Source organism: Sus scrofa, chromosome 2 (genome assembly GCF_054392235.1).
Source record: "Sus scrofa isolate SSC_HxYL_T2T_F1_AM1 chromosome 2, Sscrofa_HxYL_maternal_Yorkshire_Landrace_v2.0, whole genome shotgun sequence".
Taxonomy (NCBI): Eukaryota; Metazoa; Chordata; class Mammalia; order Artiodactyla; family Suidae; genus Sus; species Sus scrofa.
The window spans coordinates 5,689,910-5,706,385 of NC_139384.1; the positions used below are offsets into that span (position 1 = coordinate 5,689,910).

Consider the following 16,476-nt stretch of genomic DNA (forward strand, 5'->3'; position numbering starts at 1 on the left):
CCTCTGGTTGGATCTGATGGGTCTAGCATCCCTGATGAGGCCAGTACCCACGAATTCAATCAGCTAAGGGCTGGGAAACTGCTGTCATAAACAAAGGTGGCGGGAACTGGGGCCAGAGCGGAAGAGCGGGGTCCGAGCAGGGCGAGCGAGGCCTCTGGACCTCGGCCTCTCAGCACCCCAGCTGCTCCCGGAGCGGCCCCGAGAACCCGCCCCACACCTCGGCTGACCCGGGGCCTGAAACCGCCTTCCCTCGCTCCCACCTCGCACAGGTGGGCGCCCACATCCCCCCAGGGGCGCCCGGCCCCGCTTTCTGCGCGCCCTGCCCCGGGCCCGAACCCGGCGTCCGCTGACGTCGGCCGAACGCTCCGGCTCCATCCGCGAGCCTCGGTTTTCTCAGCTGTCACGTGGGGGCGACACCTGCGCTCCGCGGACCGCCATGCCCCCCGCCCCTACCCCGCCTAAACACTCCTCAGGGGCACCCCGCGGGCTTGACGTCCCACGGGCGCTCCACGTCCCACGTGCTCCTCAGAACCCCGCGTGGGACTGGCTGCCTTCCACCGACTCCTATCATTCCCGAACCTTCCTTCTCCCCTCAGGCAACGCCAGACCCCTCTGCCCAAACTTCGCGGCCTCCTCACAAGGGCCGTCTCCTCAGTGCCCTTCTTGGCTTGCGCTCCCTTCCGGGCATCACCTCGCAGACGGCCACGGCCGTGCCCTCCATGCCGCGCGCGGGGAACCGCAGAGACGCCCAGCCGCCGGCGGTCCGCCGTGACTTCGACCTCCTCCCACGCCCGGCCGCGCGACGCTGCCCCTTCCCGCCCGCGCGCGCGCGCCCCGCCCACCGGCCGCCGCGCCTGCGCACTCGGCACCGCCCACCCGCACAGCCACCGCCTCTGCCGCGAGCGGCTGGGACCCGCCGGGAGCGATGGGGAGGACCCAGCGGGCGCGGCGCCCCGTGGGTGGACGGCGGGGCGGGCCGCGGGGTGGGGGTGGGGGGGCTGCGGGCGCGATCGAGGCTGGAGGCGAGCAGGAATGAGGCCAGGCCACGACTCGTCCTTCCCGAAAGAACTTTCCCACGGTCCCTCCGAGGTACAGCCCTGGGCGCTTTGCCTCAGCCGGGAGAGGCCCTGCTAATGCGGGTGCGGGATCCCCATGCTTGTGCTTGACCCCCAAACAGTCTCAGTTTCTGCAGGGCCTGCCCCAGGTGCCCCAGGCCAACCTCCGGTTCCCAGACTTAGAAAATTTAAAAAGTTAAATTTAAATTTCGATGTAAAAAAAATATCAATTTATCTCCTGCAATATTTGGGACATATGTATACTAAAAAAATTATTCGTTCATTTGACATTCAAGACTGGGTGTTTTCGTATTTTATCCGGCCACCTGTCCCAAGCAGTTTCCCAGCTTAATTGCAGGGGCCCAGCCAGCCCCAGGCAGGGGACAAGGTCCCCTTCCCAGGAAGAGGCTCCTCCCCACATTTGACTGCGCTAAATATGCCAGCGGAAGGAGCTGGCTTTCTTAGGTTCCAGCTGACAGGAGAAGCTCTGGGGTTTTCCAGGAACGTTCCCAGCTGATAGGAAGACAGTCCTCCAGACTCCAGCTGCTGAACTCCCAGCTCTTCAGGGAGGGGCGTGATTAGAGAGAATTGAGCCCAAACTGGTGCTTTGGCAGCTGGTTCCTCAGACCTCCAAAAGGAACCTGGTGAGAGAGAGCCCTGCCTGGCAAGTATTTGCCCAAGGAGAAGGGTGGGGCAGGGTGTTGGCTGCTTTCCTTCAGGGAAAATTCTTCCACCCCAGCTCCAAGAAGCCAGGACCGGGCAGAACAGGCAGAGGGCTGGCAGAGTGGCTGTCCAGGACACAATCTTGGTGCCACTCCAGAGAACGTGTCTCCTGAGCCAGGGGTCATGGACATGTCTGCTCAGCACTGACCATCCTTCCCATCTCTGTTGCTCAGAGATAGACCCCTTGGAGAAAGGTGACTTTGCTTTCTGGTAAATTCTTCATAATACCATCTCGGATTTGATAAGAGAGCTGAGATTTGGGGAATCAATGGAGCCTTCCTCTCCCTTCCACGCTCCTTTCTCGAGTGCCCCTCTAGGAAGGGGAGCTGCCAAGGGGAAGGGAGCCACGATGAAATGACTGACTACCTATCGTCAGATGCCACTGGTTCATTACATCATGTTCTTTACTCTCGCAAGCATCTTGTGAGATAATTACCTTTACTGTGTGGTGGGTGAGAAACCAAGGTGCTGAAGAGTGTTGACTCAGCAGAAAATGCCCCACCTTGAGAACGGCACTGGGAAGGAAGGGTGGAGGAACAGCTGCCAATGGCTCGGTTGTCCTGGTGTGTAGCCCTTGTCCTTGGAGTGAGCCTCAGCGATGAACATGCAGTGGAACATTCAACATCATCCTAGAGGCAGGGGAGGCCTAACAGGTGGCCAGGGCCATAGCCGGGGACCAGATGTAGGCAGAAGGGAGGGAGGGAGCTTGTGATCTCAGGGCCTGTCCTCAGGATTTTCACCACGGAAACCACAGTAATCAGCCAAGTTGGAGTCAGGCTTTTGCCATTTGGTGAGCACCTACTCTGTGCTCAGTGGTCTTCGCCTTCCCTTTCATCTTAAGTAATCCTCCCACCTTGGCAGGGAGATGCTGTTATCATTGTTTTACAAACGATGAAAATGAGCTTCCAAGAAGATACTGTATGGGACCCTGAGTTTGGAGATGGCAGAGCCAGAATCTGAAATAAAAATCTCTCAACCACTCTCTCCACTTCTCCACAGCTGCTCAGCGCATCTTGTGTGTGGCATGACCTCCCTAACTGCTTGTCCCTTACCTTAGTTCTGTGGTATGGGAGCATTCACTTCACTATGGGAAGCCGGCCCCTCCGTGCAAGAGCTAAGACGATGAGCTCAAACGCCCTCATCTCCCTAGAAACTAAGGCTTGAGTCAGCCACAGCTCCCACCCTTCTTTCACCTCTCAGTGTGTGCCCCATCCTGTCTGAGAGCCAGTAACTAAGATATTATTGGACCGACTCCCCACATTATCAAACTCATTTTTATCCACACCCCATCCTCGGCGCTGTAGAGTGTCAGAGCCAGAGGGGTGTTAGAGGCTCTCAGTGATCCTTGATAGATGAAAAGATTTGAGGCCCAAAGAAATTAAATGACCTGTGTGAGGTTAAGATCACTTCGTCAACCAGGTCAGCCAAGGAGCCTTTGGATGCTGCTCTGGACATTTTCAGCGCTGGTGTCCGGGACCTTAGGAGTGTCTTCAGGGAGCCAGTCCTCTCCAGTCCTTAGACTTAGTGACATACTGGTTCTGCTTGCCTACCTCCACCTACCATGGGGCTATGGGTGCATATGACCACTTTGGACATCCCGTCTGTTCAGAAAAGAAGTCCCCTGTCTGGCCAAAAGAGACACACTCCCCACCCCCAAAGAGCCCCACATTGATTCTGACCCAGACCCAAGGGTTTGAGTGAAACTAAAACGTCATAGGGAATGCTGCCAGGTGAACAGTGATGTTTTAGCACCTGTGAAGCTGTTTTTCCCCTTTGTGCCCTCTCTGTGTATATCATTCATGGATACTTCCTAGGAACTACCTTGTTCTCAGGCTCCCCTGGAGCATTCAAAGGCCCGGAAGAGACCCTAGGCATTTAGGTGGAAAATATCTCTGAAGTTCCCCTTCTCAGGCTGTTGCCAAACTAAGTCCATTTGAGGAGTTTCTTTCCCCCTGGGGAACTGTTAAAAGAGACTTTCCCACACAGGAAATGGTAAAGGGTTAATAAACTGCTTCTCTCGGGTCCTGAGCCAAGTCTGTCCTCCACCAGTTCCTATAACCGGGTTTCCTGAAATGGAGCAGGTCCCAGGTGCCTCTCCACTAATCACATCCCTGGAAATGGGGCCAGGAAGCTCAGATTAGCTCATCCCTTCACCTTCTTGAGGCCTTCTCCACCTGGAGCACAGAATCTGGGTCTCACCTCCCTCTGCTTCCCTACCCGGGGTCAGACGGGGATGTTCTCGCAAAGGAATATTAGGTTATGGGGCCACTAGAGGCCACAGGGGTGCTGACTTTTGTGCTAATTCTTGGGCTACAGCAGAGGAAAGACTCTCCCCCAAGACAATACCAACATTTGTGTAACTAGAGTATTTCTTCTTCACCCCCTTCCCTATGTTTCTTCCTCTCCTTCGTAGAATGACTGTGATACTGGGTAGCTTCCTGTTTTTCCTGCCTCTGCAGAAAAACCCTCTGCAGATTTCTCATCTACCAGTAGCAGGTTCTGGGACCAGCCCAGGAGAATAGCGTTCCTTTCATCTGAGTGTCCAGTTTCTCGCCTTCCTAGATAACCAATAAAATCTCTATCATAAAGTGGTTCTGCTCTCTGTAATTGGCTTTTTACTTTCTGTGTAGGCAGGGCTGACTTTGTCCTTCCAGCTGGTGTCCACCGGAAGGAACGTATTCCTTGTGGTCTAGAGGACTTGGGAACGGAAACTGTGTCATCTGGTCACATATGGCCAAATAAACCTATTGATCCAAAGGCCAGATGATCAATTTCATTTGACGGACAAGTAGGCTAACCGAGACAAAGACTCTTCTCCTAGGCACCCCTTGAAAGAGGATGCTGGCTCCACGTGTTCAGTCTTGGTTAAGTTGTTATATGATTGCAGGACTTGAAGTATTTTTCTAGGAATGCTGATGAACAAAATCTTTAAAGCAAGTAAGATACAACCTTGGTGGAGCTTACGTTTCACCGATCTCCAAAGTTGACTCGATTTCCCCCCATTCTAGCTCTAAGGCCATTTCTGTCTTGTTTCCCCAGTTTTCATTCTCAACAGTTGAGAGGAGGCTGTGGGATCAAAAGTCTAAAAGGGTCAGGATGTCTGAATTCTTTTCCCATTTTACCACTTACTTTAGGTGTTATGTTCTAGTTTTCCACAACTAAAATAGGAATGTTCTCCCAGGAATATGGTTAAAATAACATCTGCGAAACAATTGGAGACTTTTAGAATCTTTAAATTAGAAGGAATCTTAGAAGTCATTCAATCTAGTACTTCCTGACCAGAGGAGCAATATTTTTTCCAATTCGTTTACTTTATCTCCAGCCCTCCTCCCGTCTCTACTTCCTCCTCAACCTCTTCCTGGTATCCATGGCAGAGAGCAGAACTAGTTGGCATATCTTGTGTCTTTTGGGTTAGGAAAACCACCCCCTAATGTCAGGCAAGAGTCATTCCAGCTGTCCTGACAAGTTGATATCTAGCTTTTCCTTGAATTGTTGGATTTGGGGACATTTGCCATCTCAGAGGCAACCCGTTCCCACTTTGGAAAGCAGTGGTTTGGTAGACGTGCTCATTACAATGAACTGAAATCTCCCCCACGCTCTCTTCCACCCGTTAGTTCCCAACTCTGCCCTTTGAGACCACAGAGAATTCATCTAATCCCTTTATAAAGGGTGGTGGGAAATACCCAGGATTGTTATTGTTACCTTGTCACAGTGGCTCAGACCTGGCCTGAATGATGGTCTTACAGACGTCCTTTGCTTTATACACTAGCTGTCCTCCTAAAATGCTGTATAAACCCAGTTTTGTGTGAATCAAATCCGTGTTAAACATACTGGGAAGTTGACTGTCTGAAACCCTGTAATCAGTTCTTTCATGAACAGAACTATCTTTTTTTTTTTTTTTTTTTTTTTTTTTTTTTTTGTCTTTTTGCCATTTCTTGGGCTGCTCCCATGGCATATGGAGGTTCCCAGGCTAGGGGTCTAATCAGAGCTGTAGCTGCCAGCCTATGCCAGAGCCACAGCAACTCTGGATCTGAGCCGCATCTGCGACCTACACCACAGCTCACGGCAACGCCGGATCGTTAACCCACTGAGCAAGGGCAGGGGTCAAACCCGCAACCTCATGGTTCCTAGTCGGATTCATTAACCACTGCGCCACGACGGGAACTCCAAATAGAACTCTCTTTTTGTAATGCAAGTAACTTCCCTTAACCTTTTTTTCAAATCTAGATTTTCATACATTATGTTTTACTTATTGGAAGATTTGTCTGCTTATGAAACAAGTAAAATAATGATAATAGCGATAGCTAACATTTACTGAGCCCTTAGCTGGCATCAGGTGTCACATACCTGACATGCATTTTTTGGTTTTGGGTTTGTTTTTGTTTTTGTTTTTTTGGTTTTTTTTTTTTTTTTTTTGGTCTTTTTAGGGCCACACCTGAGTCACATGGAGGTTCCCAGGCTGGGGGTCGAATCTGAGCTATAGCTGCTGGCCTACGCCGCAGCCATAGCAATGTGGGATCCTTAACCCACTGAGCAAAGCTCATGGATCTGCTGCGTTAACCACTGAGCCACGATGGGAACTCCCTGACATGCATTATTTTATGCCTCTCCACAATTTCCCTTAAAATTATCCCCTATTTTCAGAGGAAGCTGAGGCTTAGAAAAGTTAAATAAGAGTTCCCACTATGGTGCAGTTGGTTGGGAATTTGATTGTAGCAGCTTGGGTTGCTGTAGAGGCATGGGTTCGATGCCTAGCGGCCTGGCGCAGTAGGTTAAGGATCTGGTGTTCCTGCAGCTGTAGTGTAGGTCACAGCTCCTGCTCAGATTTGATCCCTGGCCCAGGAGACTTCTGTATGCCGTGGGGGTGGCCAAAAAAGACAAGAAAAAAAAGAGAGAGTGAAATTAAATAATGTGTCCAAGTTCACACGAGTTGAAAGCAATGGCCCAGAATTTCTACAAGGTCATAAGACTTCAGAACCTTGTGTTTTAACTATCAGAAAATTTCCAATGCCAATAATAGTTGACATGGCTAGTTCCTAGGAATTGTGCCACGGCACAGGTAAATCAGGCTATGATACAGAAAACTGGTCTAAGATTTCTACATTTCAAAGATGGACACAGCCTCTCCTCTTTGGGGGCTTCTGGCCTAGTAGGATTCCCAGCAAAATTCATATTTTTTATCAAGGAACTCCAAAGGCAGCCCTTCAGCTCTTAGCATTAAGCAGATGCTGCCAAATTGTATTTCAGGTGTGTGGTGGGTATCCTCATTTTTTTCAAGAGAGTCTGTATCCTTCCAGGGGTTTGTGACATAAGCTTCTTAGAATGAAAAAAGTGGTTCATTATGGACAGGTAAAATCAAAAGTATTGAGAGTCGTGGTTGATCCTAGCCTGTTCCTTAGTGAATCAGAATCATTCAAATGTATTTTGGGGCCCAGTTTTTAATGGTGCTTAGGTTTGCAAGTTAAAAATAGTTTGGAAGGTATTGTCCATAAATAAGTACTGTTTTGAATCCAAACTGGACAGAGATAAATGGATGTAATACTTCTATGTCCTCAAATCAGTTCCAGTTTCTCCAGTTTAGTCAACAGCAGCTTGCACTCAAAACATCGCTCAGCTCAGAACACATCCCCAGAGGCTCCTGGAACCCCAGACACTCCTGCATTGCGTAAGGGAGCTCCAGGTAGGACCCTCCATGGCCGTCCTCCACCCTCTGCCATCCGAATGCCCCATTTGACTGGAGACTTTACCTTGGCTCATCTGCAGACTTTTACTTTCAAATACACGATCATTCTTTGCAAATCGTGGCTGAGTTGGTGTTGCACTGGTCTCCGGGTCCACATTAGTCTCAGGAAGTCAGGGCAGTCCCTGTAAGGCACTGGACCTCTCCTGAAAGCCCACCTTTCTGACCCCTTTACCTGTACAGCAGACTTGTTTACAATCTCAAGTCAGAGACTCAGGTGAGGAAATATGTAATTTTTTTTTTTTTAATTTGCTTTTTAGGGCTGCACCCGAAGCATATGGAAGTTTCCAAGCTAGGGGTTGAATCAGAGCTACAGCCGCTGGCCTCCACCACAGCCACAGCAGTGCCAGATCTGAGCTATATCTGCGCCCTCACCATAGCTCACAGCAACACTAGATCCATAACCCATTGAGTGAGTGCAGGGATCAAACGCATATCCTCTTGGATACTAATTGGGTTCATTACTGTTGAGCCACAACAGAAACTCCCCCACTTCTACTAATGGCAGAAAAATCATAAACTGTACCAATTTAAGACTCAACCAGCTGCATGACCTTGGCCAAGCTGCTTAACATCTTTGGGTCTCAGACTGCCAGTTTTTTCAAGTGAGCCGTTTGGATTAAATGATCTCTGAGCTCCATGCCAACTCTAAGATTCTATAACTCAGTGCTAATGTCCCCTTTACTTTTTCAATTTATTTATTTATTTTTTTTGGCTGCGCCCATGGCATGTGGAAGTTTCCAGGCCAGGAATCGAATCCTCTACACAGCGGTGATACCCTGGATCCTCAGGCCCACTGAGCCACCAGGGAACTCCCAATTTCAAGTTTTAAATTCAATCTCTCAGGATTCTCCTCCCAATCCCCTCCCACAATGTTCCTCTTTGTGGTTTATACATTATTCCAGTATCATGGAAAGGGCTTCAAGGTCAAGTGCAATCTTCTGTCTCTCTTGCCTGATAAAGTGCAGCTTCCTTCACTGGGTCTTGACTTTGGGCTCTATCACACTGTGTCTGGAGTTCTCTGGCAAGTGGAAGCTGTGGTCTTGGTACAGAGCAGGTGCAGTGATTGCTTTGTGAGGAACTCTGTGGCTTCCATTTCAGCTTTCTCTGGTATATCTGAGGCTCCACCGGGGTCCCTGGCTTGGCTCGCATACCCCTCAGCCTCTGCAGTGGGGTCCTCCCCATCCCCCACAACTCCCCCACCTCCGTCCCCACAGGCACCCAGTTCTCAGCTCACTTGCACGCTCTTCTCAGGCTGGGCACCAAGGAACTTTTCAGATTTCCTCCAAAGGTCAAGGAGTCAAGGACACTTGGGCTTAGTCGGGGTGGGGGGGAAGGCTGCGGGCGGGGGGGGAGGTAGAATATATCTCAGACCTACTTCTCCTACACAAATGACAGTGCCACTTCTACTCTGTAGCACTTGTGAGCACAGGGTACTTCAAACAGCTGTGTCGCCTCAGAGTTCCAGGAAGAAAATGGCGCATGAGCCCCTTCTGTCTGTATTGTTTGGTGGTGGGGACAGAAAACAAACCCCACAGTTGCATCTAAACTCCCTTGTGCTCCTTTCCCAGTCTTTTTCAATTGTACTACAAGCTCACAAAGGGCTTCAGTATCTGTGTGGAGGGGCAGCTCCTACCTTCTTCCCAACGTGGCAGTAGATGGCACAGACGCTGAACCTGAGGTTCATCCGGCTGTGTGTCTTGAGATTTAAAGGGAAGCTTCCAAAGGGGGGAAAAAAATCCCTCTGAAGAACCTGGCTCTCTTTTTGCCCTTCTTGGTGTGCAGTAGCTTGATGTGGAATCCCAGTTCCTGGACAAGGGATTGAACCCAGGCCATGTTGTTAAAAGCACCAAGTCCCATCCACTAGTCCACCAGAGAACTCCTGAGAAACTGGTTTTTACAGTTTAAAAAAATTGAAGCTTTTGGAGTTCCCTGGTGGGGCAGCAAGCTAAGTGTTGTCACTGCTATGGCTCAGGGCACTGCTGTGGTGTGGGTTTGATCCCTAGCCTGGGAACCCACATGCCATGGGTGTGGCCAAAAAAAAGAAAAACCCTCAAGCTTTCAAGAACATCTTCTCTACAATAGATTTTTTTTTTTTTTTTTTTTTTTTTTTTGGCCATGTCTGTGGCAGGCAGAAGTTCCTGGACCAGGGATCAAACCTGTGCCACTGCAGCAACCTGATCTGCTGCAGTGACAATGCCAGATCTTTAACCCGCTGGGCCACAAGAGAAGTCCTGCAGCATATTTTTAAAAGTCAGTTAAGGGTTTAAAAACCAAGACTTTGACTCTGAGCTTCTATGCAGAGGGCAGTACATCACTTAAGCACTTGCCGCTGCTTAAGTGATGGGGGATGGAGGTAAATTAAATGAAAATACTTTGGTATGAAAACCTCTAGCTTCTCCTGTTTCCAACAAGAAATCACCTTCTCCCCCAAGATTTTTTTTTTCTGTTATTCACACTGATTTATTGCACAGGTATCTATACCTCTGCTCTGCTGGTGAAATGGATATTCTCTCTTCCTTCACAGAGCTCATGCTCCAAGAGGAAACACAACCAACAGAGTAGAATGATGCCACAAGGCCCCTGTCCCAGACTCGGAGCCCAGGGAAGGCTTCCTGGAGGAAGCAACAGCAACGACTTTGGACTTTGTTCCAAAGGCATTGGGGCACCACTGAAAGGTTTTCAGCAAAGACGTGCTCTGCCAGGTTGTTGTGTTAAAAAGACCACTCTAGCTGTCTTTTGGGTAGTAGATAAAATGGCCCAGGAAGAACGCACAGAATGAGAACAGGGCCTCAAACACAACATCATCGCCAACAATAACAACCGAGTTATTTCACAGCTAGAAAAGGAACTCACGAAAGAAACAAAGGAGGGACCACGGGGATTAAAGAAAAACCGGAGAGAATGTGGCAACCCTAAATCAAGGGAAGAACGTTGCAAGAAGCAGAGTCAAGTGCTGCCCAGAGAAAGGGTAAGATGGCAATTGGACATTGACGCTGTGTTTGGCAATAGGATTATTGACGACCTTGTTGAAAGCAGCTTTAGAGGAATAGAAGTTCCACTCGATCAAATCAATCACATCAGTGCTCATCTGGCCCCTTTACTTACCACCTGCCTCTACACCGATGTCTTCAAAGGTCTAGCTTCAGCCCAGACCTCTTTGAGCTCCACACCCAGATACAACTGACCCCTCGATATCTCCAAGACCAACACTCTCCCCATCCGAACCTCGGCAAATGGTACCTCCCTTCTTCCAGTTGCATGGTCCCTCCATGACAAACCCCCTTTTCCTCACCACCAGGCCTGTATCTAACCCACTGCCACATCCGGTCATTTCTTTCTACCCACGTGTTCCTCTGTCTCCACTGCCAACATCCAAGCTCAAGCCACCATCTTCTCTCTCACCTGGACCACGGTGGCAGCCTTCTAGCTGGTTTCTCACCTCAACTTGGGTACCCCTCTAATCTGTTCCCCACACAGCAGCTGGAGTCATTGTTTGGCCACGCCCACGGCACGCAGGCAGGTCCCTGGCCAGAGGTCAGACCCAAGCCACAGCAGTGACACTGTTGGATCCTTAACCCGCTAGGCCATCAGGGAACTCCTGGAGTAATCTTTTAAAAATATAAAGTTGATCACTTCACTTCCTTGATTCAAATCCTTCGGTAGCTGCCAGGACTCTAAAGGTAGCAGAGTGCTGCTCTACCGGCAGGATTCTAGTAGAAAGAAAGAGCGAAAGAACGAAAGAAAGAAGGAAGGAAGGAAAGAAAATCCAAATGCGGTGGAGGTGTGGGATCCCCCAGCCCAGCTGAGGAGGTTGAAGCTCCAGCTCGGATTCAACCCCTGGCCAGGGAACTTCCATATGCCACAGGTGCGGCCATAAAAACACACACACATACATAAATGTTGATGGGAAGGAGCCAGAAGAGAGGGAGCTCAGCAGAAGGAGTGAGAGCCATGAGGCTGCAGAAGGGAATGGGACTTAGGGCAGGAGCCAGAAGAACCTGGGCCTGGTGGGTCTCAGACGTGAGCAGGCCCACCTCTTCTACGGCACAGGAATGAAAGCTGACATCTGTAGGTTTGGTGGCAGGAAGTCCTACTAAGACCTTTCCATGAATCTTGGTAACATAAGCAGCAAGTCTGGATTCTCCAAGAAGCTCAGCCTATTTTACAGACATCATTCCATTCACGCAAAAAGGAAGCAGACGTTTTCTTCATCATTGACTGTACTGACGCACTACAGAGCCAAATAACAAGTTTCCAAAGCAACTCGGTAGCAGAGCTGAGAGCAGCGATCTCCGTGTTCTCTTTATTGAATGAGCTTCCTCCTCAAATTGGGCAACAGTATGGTAAAATGATAATGTGGTACAGTAATGGCTGACACTGGTTAAGCGCTTTCTATGTACAGGTGCTGTTCTAGTACTTTACCTGCAATAATGCATTTGATCCCCACATTATGATACAGTTGAAGATGAGGGAAACTGAACTCCAGGGAGGTTAAGTAACTTGCCCGAGGTCAACAACTGGAGGTGGCAAAACTAGGTTTTATTTATTTTTAATTTTTCTTTTAGCCACCCCCAAGGAAGTTCCCGGGCCAGGGATCAAACCCGCACCCCCACAGTGACCAGAGCTGCTGCAGTCGGCTTCTTAACCCCCTGTGCCACAGCAGGAACTCCCTCATGAGGCTTTTAAAAGGACTATGAAATGACGAAAAGGGGAAATCACTATATACCAGATATTATTATTATGCTAATCATAAACCCTAGTATCCTTGTCCTCTAGTTGGGTCATAGTCTAATAGGCGATTGTGGAGACCCTCGGTTCCCATAAGCAGGGCAGGAGCAGCAGATGAGCTGATTCTCATCCCATCAGCTTTAGCATCCCTGACCAAGTCTCCTTGATGACCAAAAGCACATCTTGGTGCTCCCTTCCCCCTGAATCCACTCACTACTCCCTTTGGGAACAGGTGCAGCTTATGCCCTCACTTCTTTGATTGGGTTGCCTGAGGTGTGACTGTCAAAAAATAAATAGCCTGAATTACAGTTAATGGCGAAGTGTGGTGTGGAAAGTCAAGTTCCAGCTTGGTGGCAGAATCACTGTTCCAGCTGAGTGGTGGAATCTGACTATCAGAGCTGGGAGAGAACTTCAAAGTCATCGTTTAGTGCAACTAACACCTAGTCTATAAAATGGGTTGCCTCTCTCAACCCATTTTATAGACTAGGAAAACTGAGGCCAGGTAGGTGAGATGACACCAAGGAGTAGGGCTTCTTTTAACCTTGAAAATGTTTTTGAGTGGGTTTAACCCAAACAATTTCACCTTACCAAAATCATATTTGGAGGGTACTTTGATTACTTATATATTTGTTTCAGTTTGCATACTTTTTCAGAAAGGAGCAAACTCCTAAAGTGCCATTACCCAGAAATAAATAAAGCCTTAAACCAATCATTCAAGCAGAGTCCATTCTTCACATTGCCCTAACTTGGCCATTTCAGGCATTTCCCAGGTAGAAACAGGCCCACATCTTCAGGGGCAGTAAAATCTAATGGTTAAATTCAGACTGCTCTGTACCAAGCTCAAACTAGTATTACTAGTTCATCTCTGAGCTTAATCTCCTAGGATGAAAGAACTGTACCTACCTCCTAGAGCTGGCGTGTGTGTGTGGGGGGGGGGGAAGTCACACGAAATAATGCACTTTTAGTCCCTACCTGGCACTCTATAACTTAATTATTTGGGCATAATTCCTTACTCTCTTAAGCAGCGAGCAGTTCACCTTGGTTAATGACCTTAGCCCTTAGACCATTCAGATGCTACTTACACCAAGGAGAAACCCAGCTGTGCCAGGCCTAGAAATGTCCGTCCCCACCCCCATTCCCTTTTAAGACAGTGAGTAGGCCGGAATTCTGGTTGATAAATGAGAGGAGCTGAGAAGGAGCCCAGAAGAGCTGCAGTGATGACTGTTCCGAGAATGTGATCTGCGAGGAGGAGACGAATCTCCACCACATGTACCATGGAGATGCTTTGGAAAAGAGAGCCGGCCTACCTGCCCAAAGGAGGACCAGAGAGAGAAGGGATGGATGAAAGAAATGCCTAAAGGGAGATGGACTGACTGGAGGTGCCCAAGGAGGAAAATCTGAAACGGAAAACAGAGGCTGAATATTGGGAAACATTCTGGGCGGTGAGTGCCATTAAAGGAAGGATTGCAGGTCCCCGGGATACAGATTTTGGGCGAAAAGCGGCGTAAGGACAAAGGTGGGGTACTCAAACTGCGGGAACAGGACCGCGAAAGCTGGGGGTGGGGGCGGGGGTTACCCTGAGGGCCCGAGGGTGACCAGGGCCGGCGAGGACCGGGAGATGGGGCTCTGGGCGCACTCACAGGGAGGGCGGTGAGGGATCGGGAGCCGGCGGAGGAGCCGACGCCACGCTCGCCCCGGGGAAGGTCAGCGACCTCCGGCCGGGGAGCGGAGCGGGGACCCGAGAGGGGCCGCGGTTGCCATGGCGCCGGGCGGGGAGGGGGTGACTCCGGCCCCGCCCCGAGCCCCGCGGGGCCGCCGGCTCCAGATGGTCCCGGGCCTCCCGCGGGAGCCGGCGGCCTGCGGCAGGGGGAGGCTATTGTCCTCCTTCCGCGGCGCCGCAGTCCCGCCGCTCGCGCCCGCGCTCCGCCACGCGCCCCGCCGCCGCCGCCGGCCCCGCGCGCCCCCCGCGCCGCTCGCGCCCCGTGACAGCGCCCGCCCGCCGCCTGCCTTGCGCCCCGCCGCCGCCGGCAACCGCCCCTCGCGACCGGGGTGCGGGCGCGGCGACGACCGGTGCGCCCCCGCCTGCCGCGCTCCGGTCTGCCCGGCCGGCGCTCCGCACGGAGGTAGGTGCCGGTGCCCGGGCCCGCTTTGTCCCGACCGGCGAGGCGGTGCGCTTTGTGCGGCCGCGTGCGGGCGGCGGGATCGGGGTGGGGGTCGGGGTCGGGGCCGGCCTGGGGAGCTGGGGTGGGAGGATGCGGTGCCTGGCGCTCGCTCCGGCCGGGTCCCGCGGACGGGATGGGGAGTCAAGTGCCAGCCACCCAGGTACCGGTGTGCGGGCAATAGGGGTCGAGGCTTGCGGGACGCGGGCCTTTCCGGAGCCGAGAGAAGACTCTGGAAGAGTTGGGGCTGACAAACGCGTTAAGGGATCGGGTCGCTGGGCTCTGAGCGTGTCTGACAGCGCCAGCTGTTCCGCGTAGCGGAGGCGGACCTGCCGGCGCCGATCCAGGTGCTGCGGGCTCTGCCGGCGGTCTCTGCCCCGCGACTGCGAGCGCCCGGCTCCCTATGGAGCCAGGTGGGCTTCTCCTCGCCTCTCCCCTTTGGTAGCTAGCTCCTTGCTCTCTTTATGGTCCCTCGGTGTGTGTTTGGGGGGGGGGGTCGGGGACATGGCTAGCTGTGGTGACCAGCACCCGGTGGGTAGGGGGGTAAAGGGGCGGGCGTAAGGTGTCCCTGTGGCCGAGATGTGCAGAGCGCTTGGAGTCCGCCGACACAGAACGAGCGCGCAAGGCCTTCTCCTGGGGTGTTCCAACTCCAGCACCACCGTCGGCATTTCCCATCCACTCTGGCTTGGAACGACTTTTTCCCCCATTAAACCGTATGGCATTGCATGCTTGTCTGAGCTGCCGGCTTGCCCCTGTCCTAACCTGCTGCGTGTTGTCTCCGCAGGTTGTTTCTCAGCTGCCCTCCTCCGGTCCGCGAGCAGCCGCGATTCCAGCGCTGGAGAGCTGGTCGGTTCAGGCGCGGGCAGGGTATCCACAGACCAGTTTTCCTTGAAGGTGAAGGGAAGAGAGTGAGTTCCAAATATGTCTTAGCTTGGGGTGCTGGGCAACATCTTGGCATATTCAGAAGAGCAAAGTATTAGGGAGGAAAAAGCTAATAGGGATCTTGGATGTGTCCCTTCCAGAAACTGATGTAACCCCGCGTTTCGGACTTGGGGGAGGGGCGTAGCAAGGGAGTGCAAATGAGTCTGAAAAATTCTGCCCTGAGTGGCGGATTCTAAAGAAGATTGAACAAAAATTCTGTCCCACTCTTCAGCCCAGGTCCTAAGTTTCCTGGAAAAGAGTTCCTGGTGTTTTTCCAGGAACACAGTCTTGGGGGAAGTGGTTGGGGTTTTGTCTGTCTTTCCTGTCTCTGCTTTCCCTGAGTGCCTCCTCCTTTGCTGTCCTAGGAGCCCTGAGTTTGCTGGTGATTTCCTTTTTCTTTTCTCTCTCTGCTGGTCCACTCATACTTGAAGTCAGATGAGATTTTCACTGTGCTGAAGTTCCCATTTCTTCTCATCTGTTCTTCATCCGGCTGTCATTTGTTCAGCTCTGCCTCCAGGCAGAGTCTCCGGCCATAGCGCTTTCTGCACCTCTCTGCTTCGCCTGTGTCCGGCCATCAGCTCTATTTGTCTCATTAGATCTAGAGCCCACTCCATCTTCATTTTCCCCTCTCATTGCCTGAGGCTTCTTCACTGCGCTTTGTGGGCCTTGGGGTTTCTGAGGGGAAGTTGTATCTGAGTTTAGCCTGGGATAGAGCCTCAGCAGACCCAGAGGCTAACCCCTGGTCACACTCACCCTGGAAACTTGGTGACCTCTTTGTCCACATAGTTCTCACTGCTCCTTGTCTTTGGACAGCGGTGGCCCTCAAAAGATGGTCTCCCGACTAATAGTTTTAGTGTCATCTGGGAACAGTTTAGAAATGCACATTCCCAGGCCCCACCCCAGGTCTCCTGAATCAGAAGCTCAGGGGGCGGGGGGGGGGCGGGCAGGGCCCGGTGGTGTGTGTTTTAACAGCCCTCCACGTAATTGGGATTCATGCAAGCTTGAGAAGCCCTGATCCTGACCTAAGCGTGTTCAACCCTGGCAGTACTCCCGGATGAGGAGCAGAGGGTCTTCTCTGATCTCATTAGCATTCTTTCCTCACATTTTTCTCCAGCCCTAAGAAAGGTATTAATTTGATGGCAAAAAA

The 16,476-nt window shown here is 51.5% G+C and overlaps 2 protein-coding genes and 1 long non-coding RNA gene across 38 annotated transcripts in view; 2 read left to right on the top strand and 1 right to left on the bottom strand.

Moving 5' to 3' along the window:
* Positions 1-807, bottom strand: part of TOP6BL (TOP6B like initiator of meiotic double strand breaks) — an 89,986-nt gene extending 89,179 nt beyond the window's left edge. For 25 of the 26 annotated variants that reach the window (XM_085010719.1, XM_085010721.1, XM_085010720.1 and 22 more), the window contains exon 1: positions 692-807. Coding sequence is in view for 9 of the 26 variants with exons in the window: in XM_085010703.1 (XP_084866829.1) it covers positions 692-721 (30 nt within the window). In the remaining 17 variants the exon portion in view is untranslated. Of the gene's footprint in view, positions 1-579 lie in introns of all 26 variants that reach the window. The other variant, XM_085010699.1, reaches the window with a different exon arrangement.
* Positions 808-980: 173 nt separating this feature from the next.
* On the top strand, positions 981-12,557 carry LOC146405044 (uncharacterized). Its single transcript, XR_014836836.1, has 2 exons — positions 981-1,089; positions 10,046-12,557. It is a non-coding gene; the product is annotated as an uncharacterized LOC146405044 (long non-coding RNA).
* An 865-nt stretch (positions 12,558-13,422) lies between these two features.
* Positions 13,423-16,476, top strand: part of SPTBN2 (spectrin beta, non-erythrocytic 2) — a 43,615-nt gene continuing 40,561 nt past the window's right edge. For 2 of the 11 annotated variants that reach the window (XM_085010624.1, XM_085010623.1), the window contains exons 1-2: positions 13,423-13,691; positions 15,193-15,316. Coding sequence is in view for 1 of the 11 variants with exons in the window: in XM_085010622.1 (XP_084866748.1) it covers positions 14,075-14,372; positions 15,193-15,316 (422 nt within the window). In the remaining 10 variants the exon portion in view is untranslated. The other 9 variants (XM_021082771.2, XM_021082770.2, XM_085010622.1 and 6 more) reach the window with 8 other exon arrangements.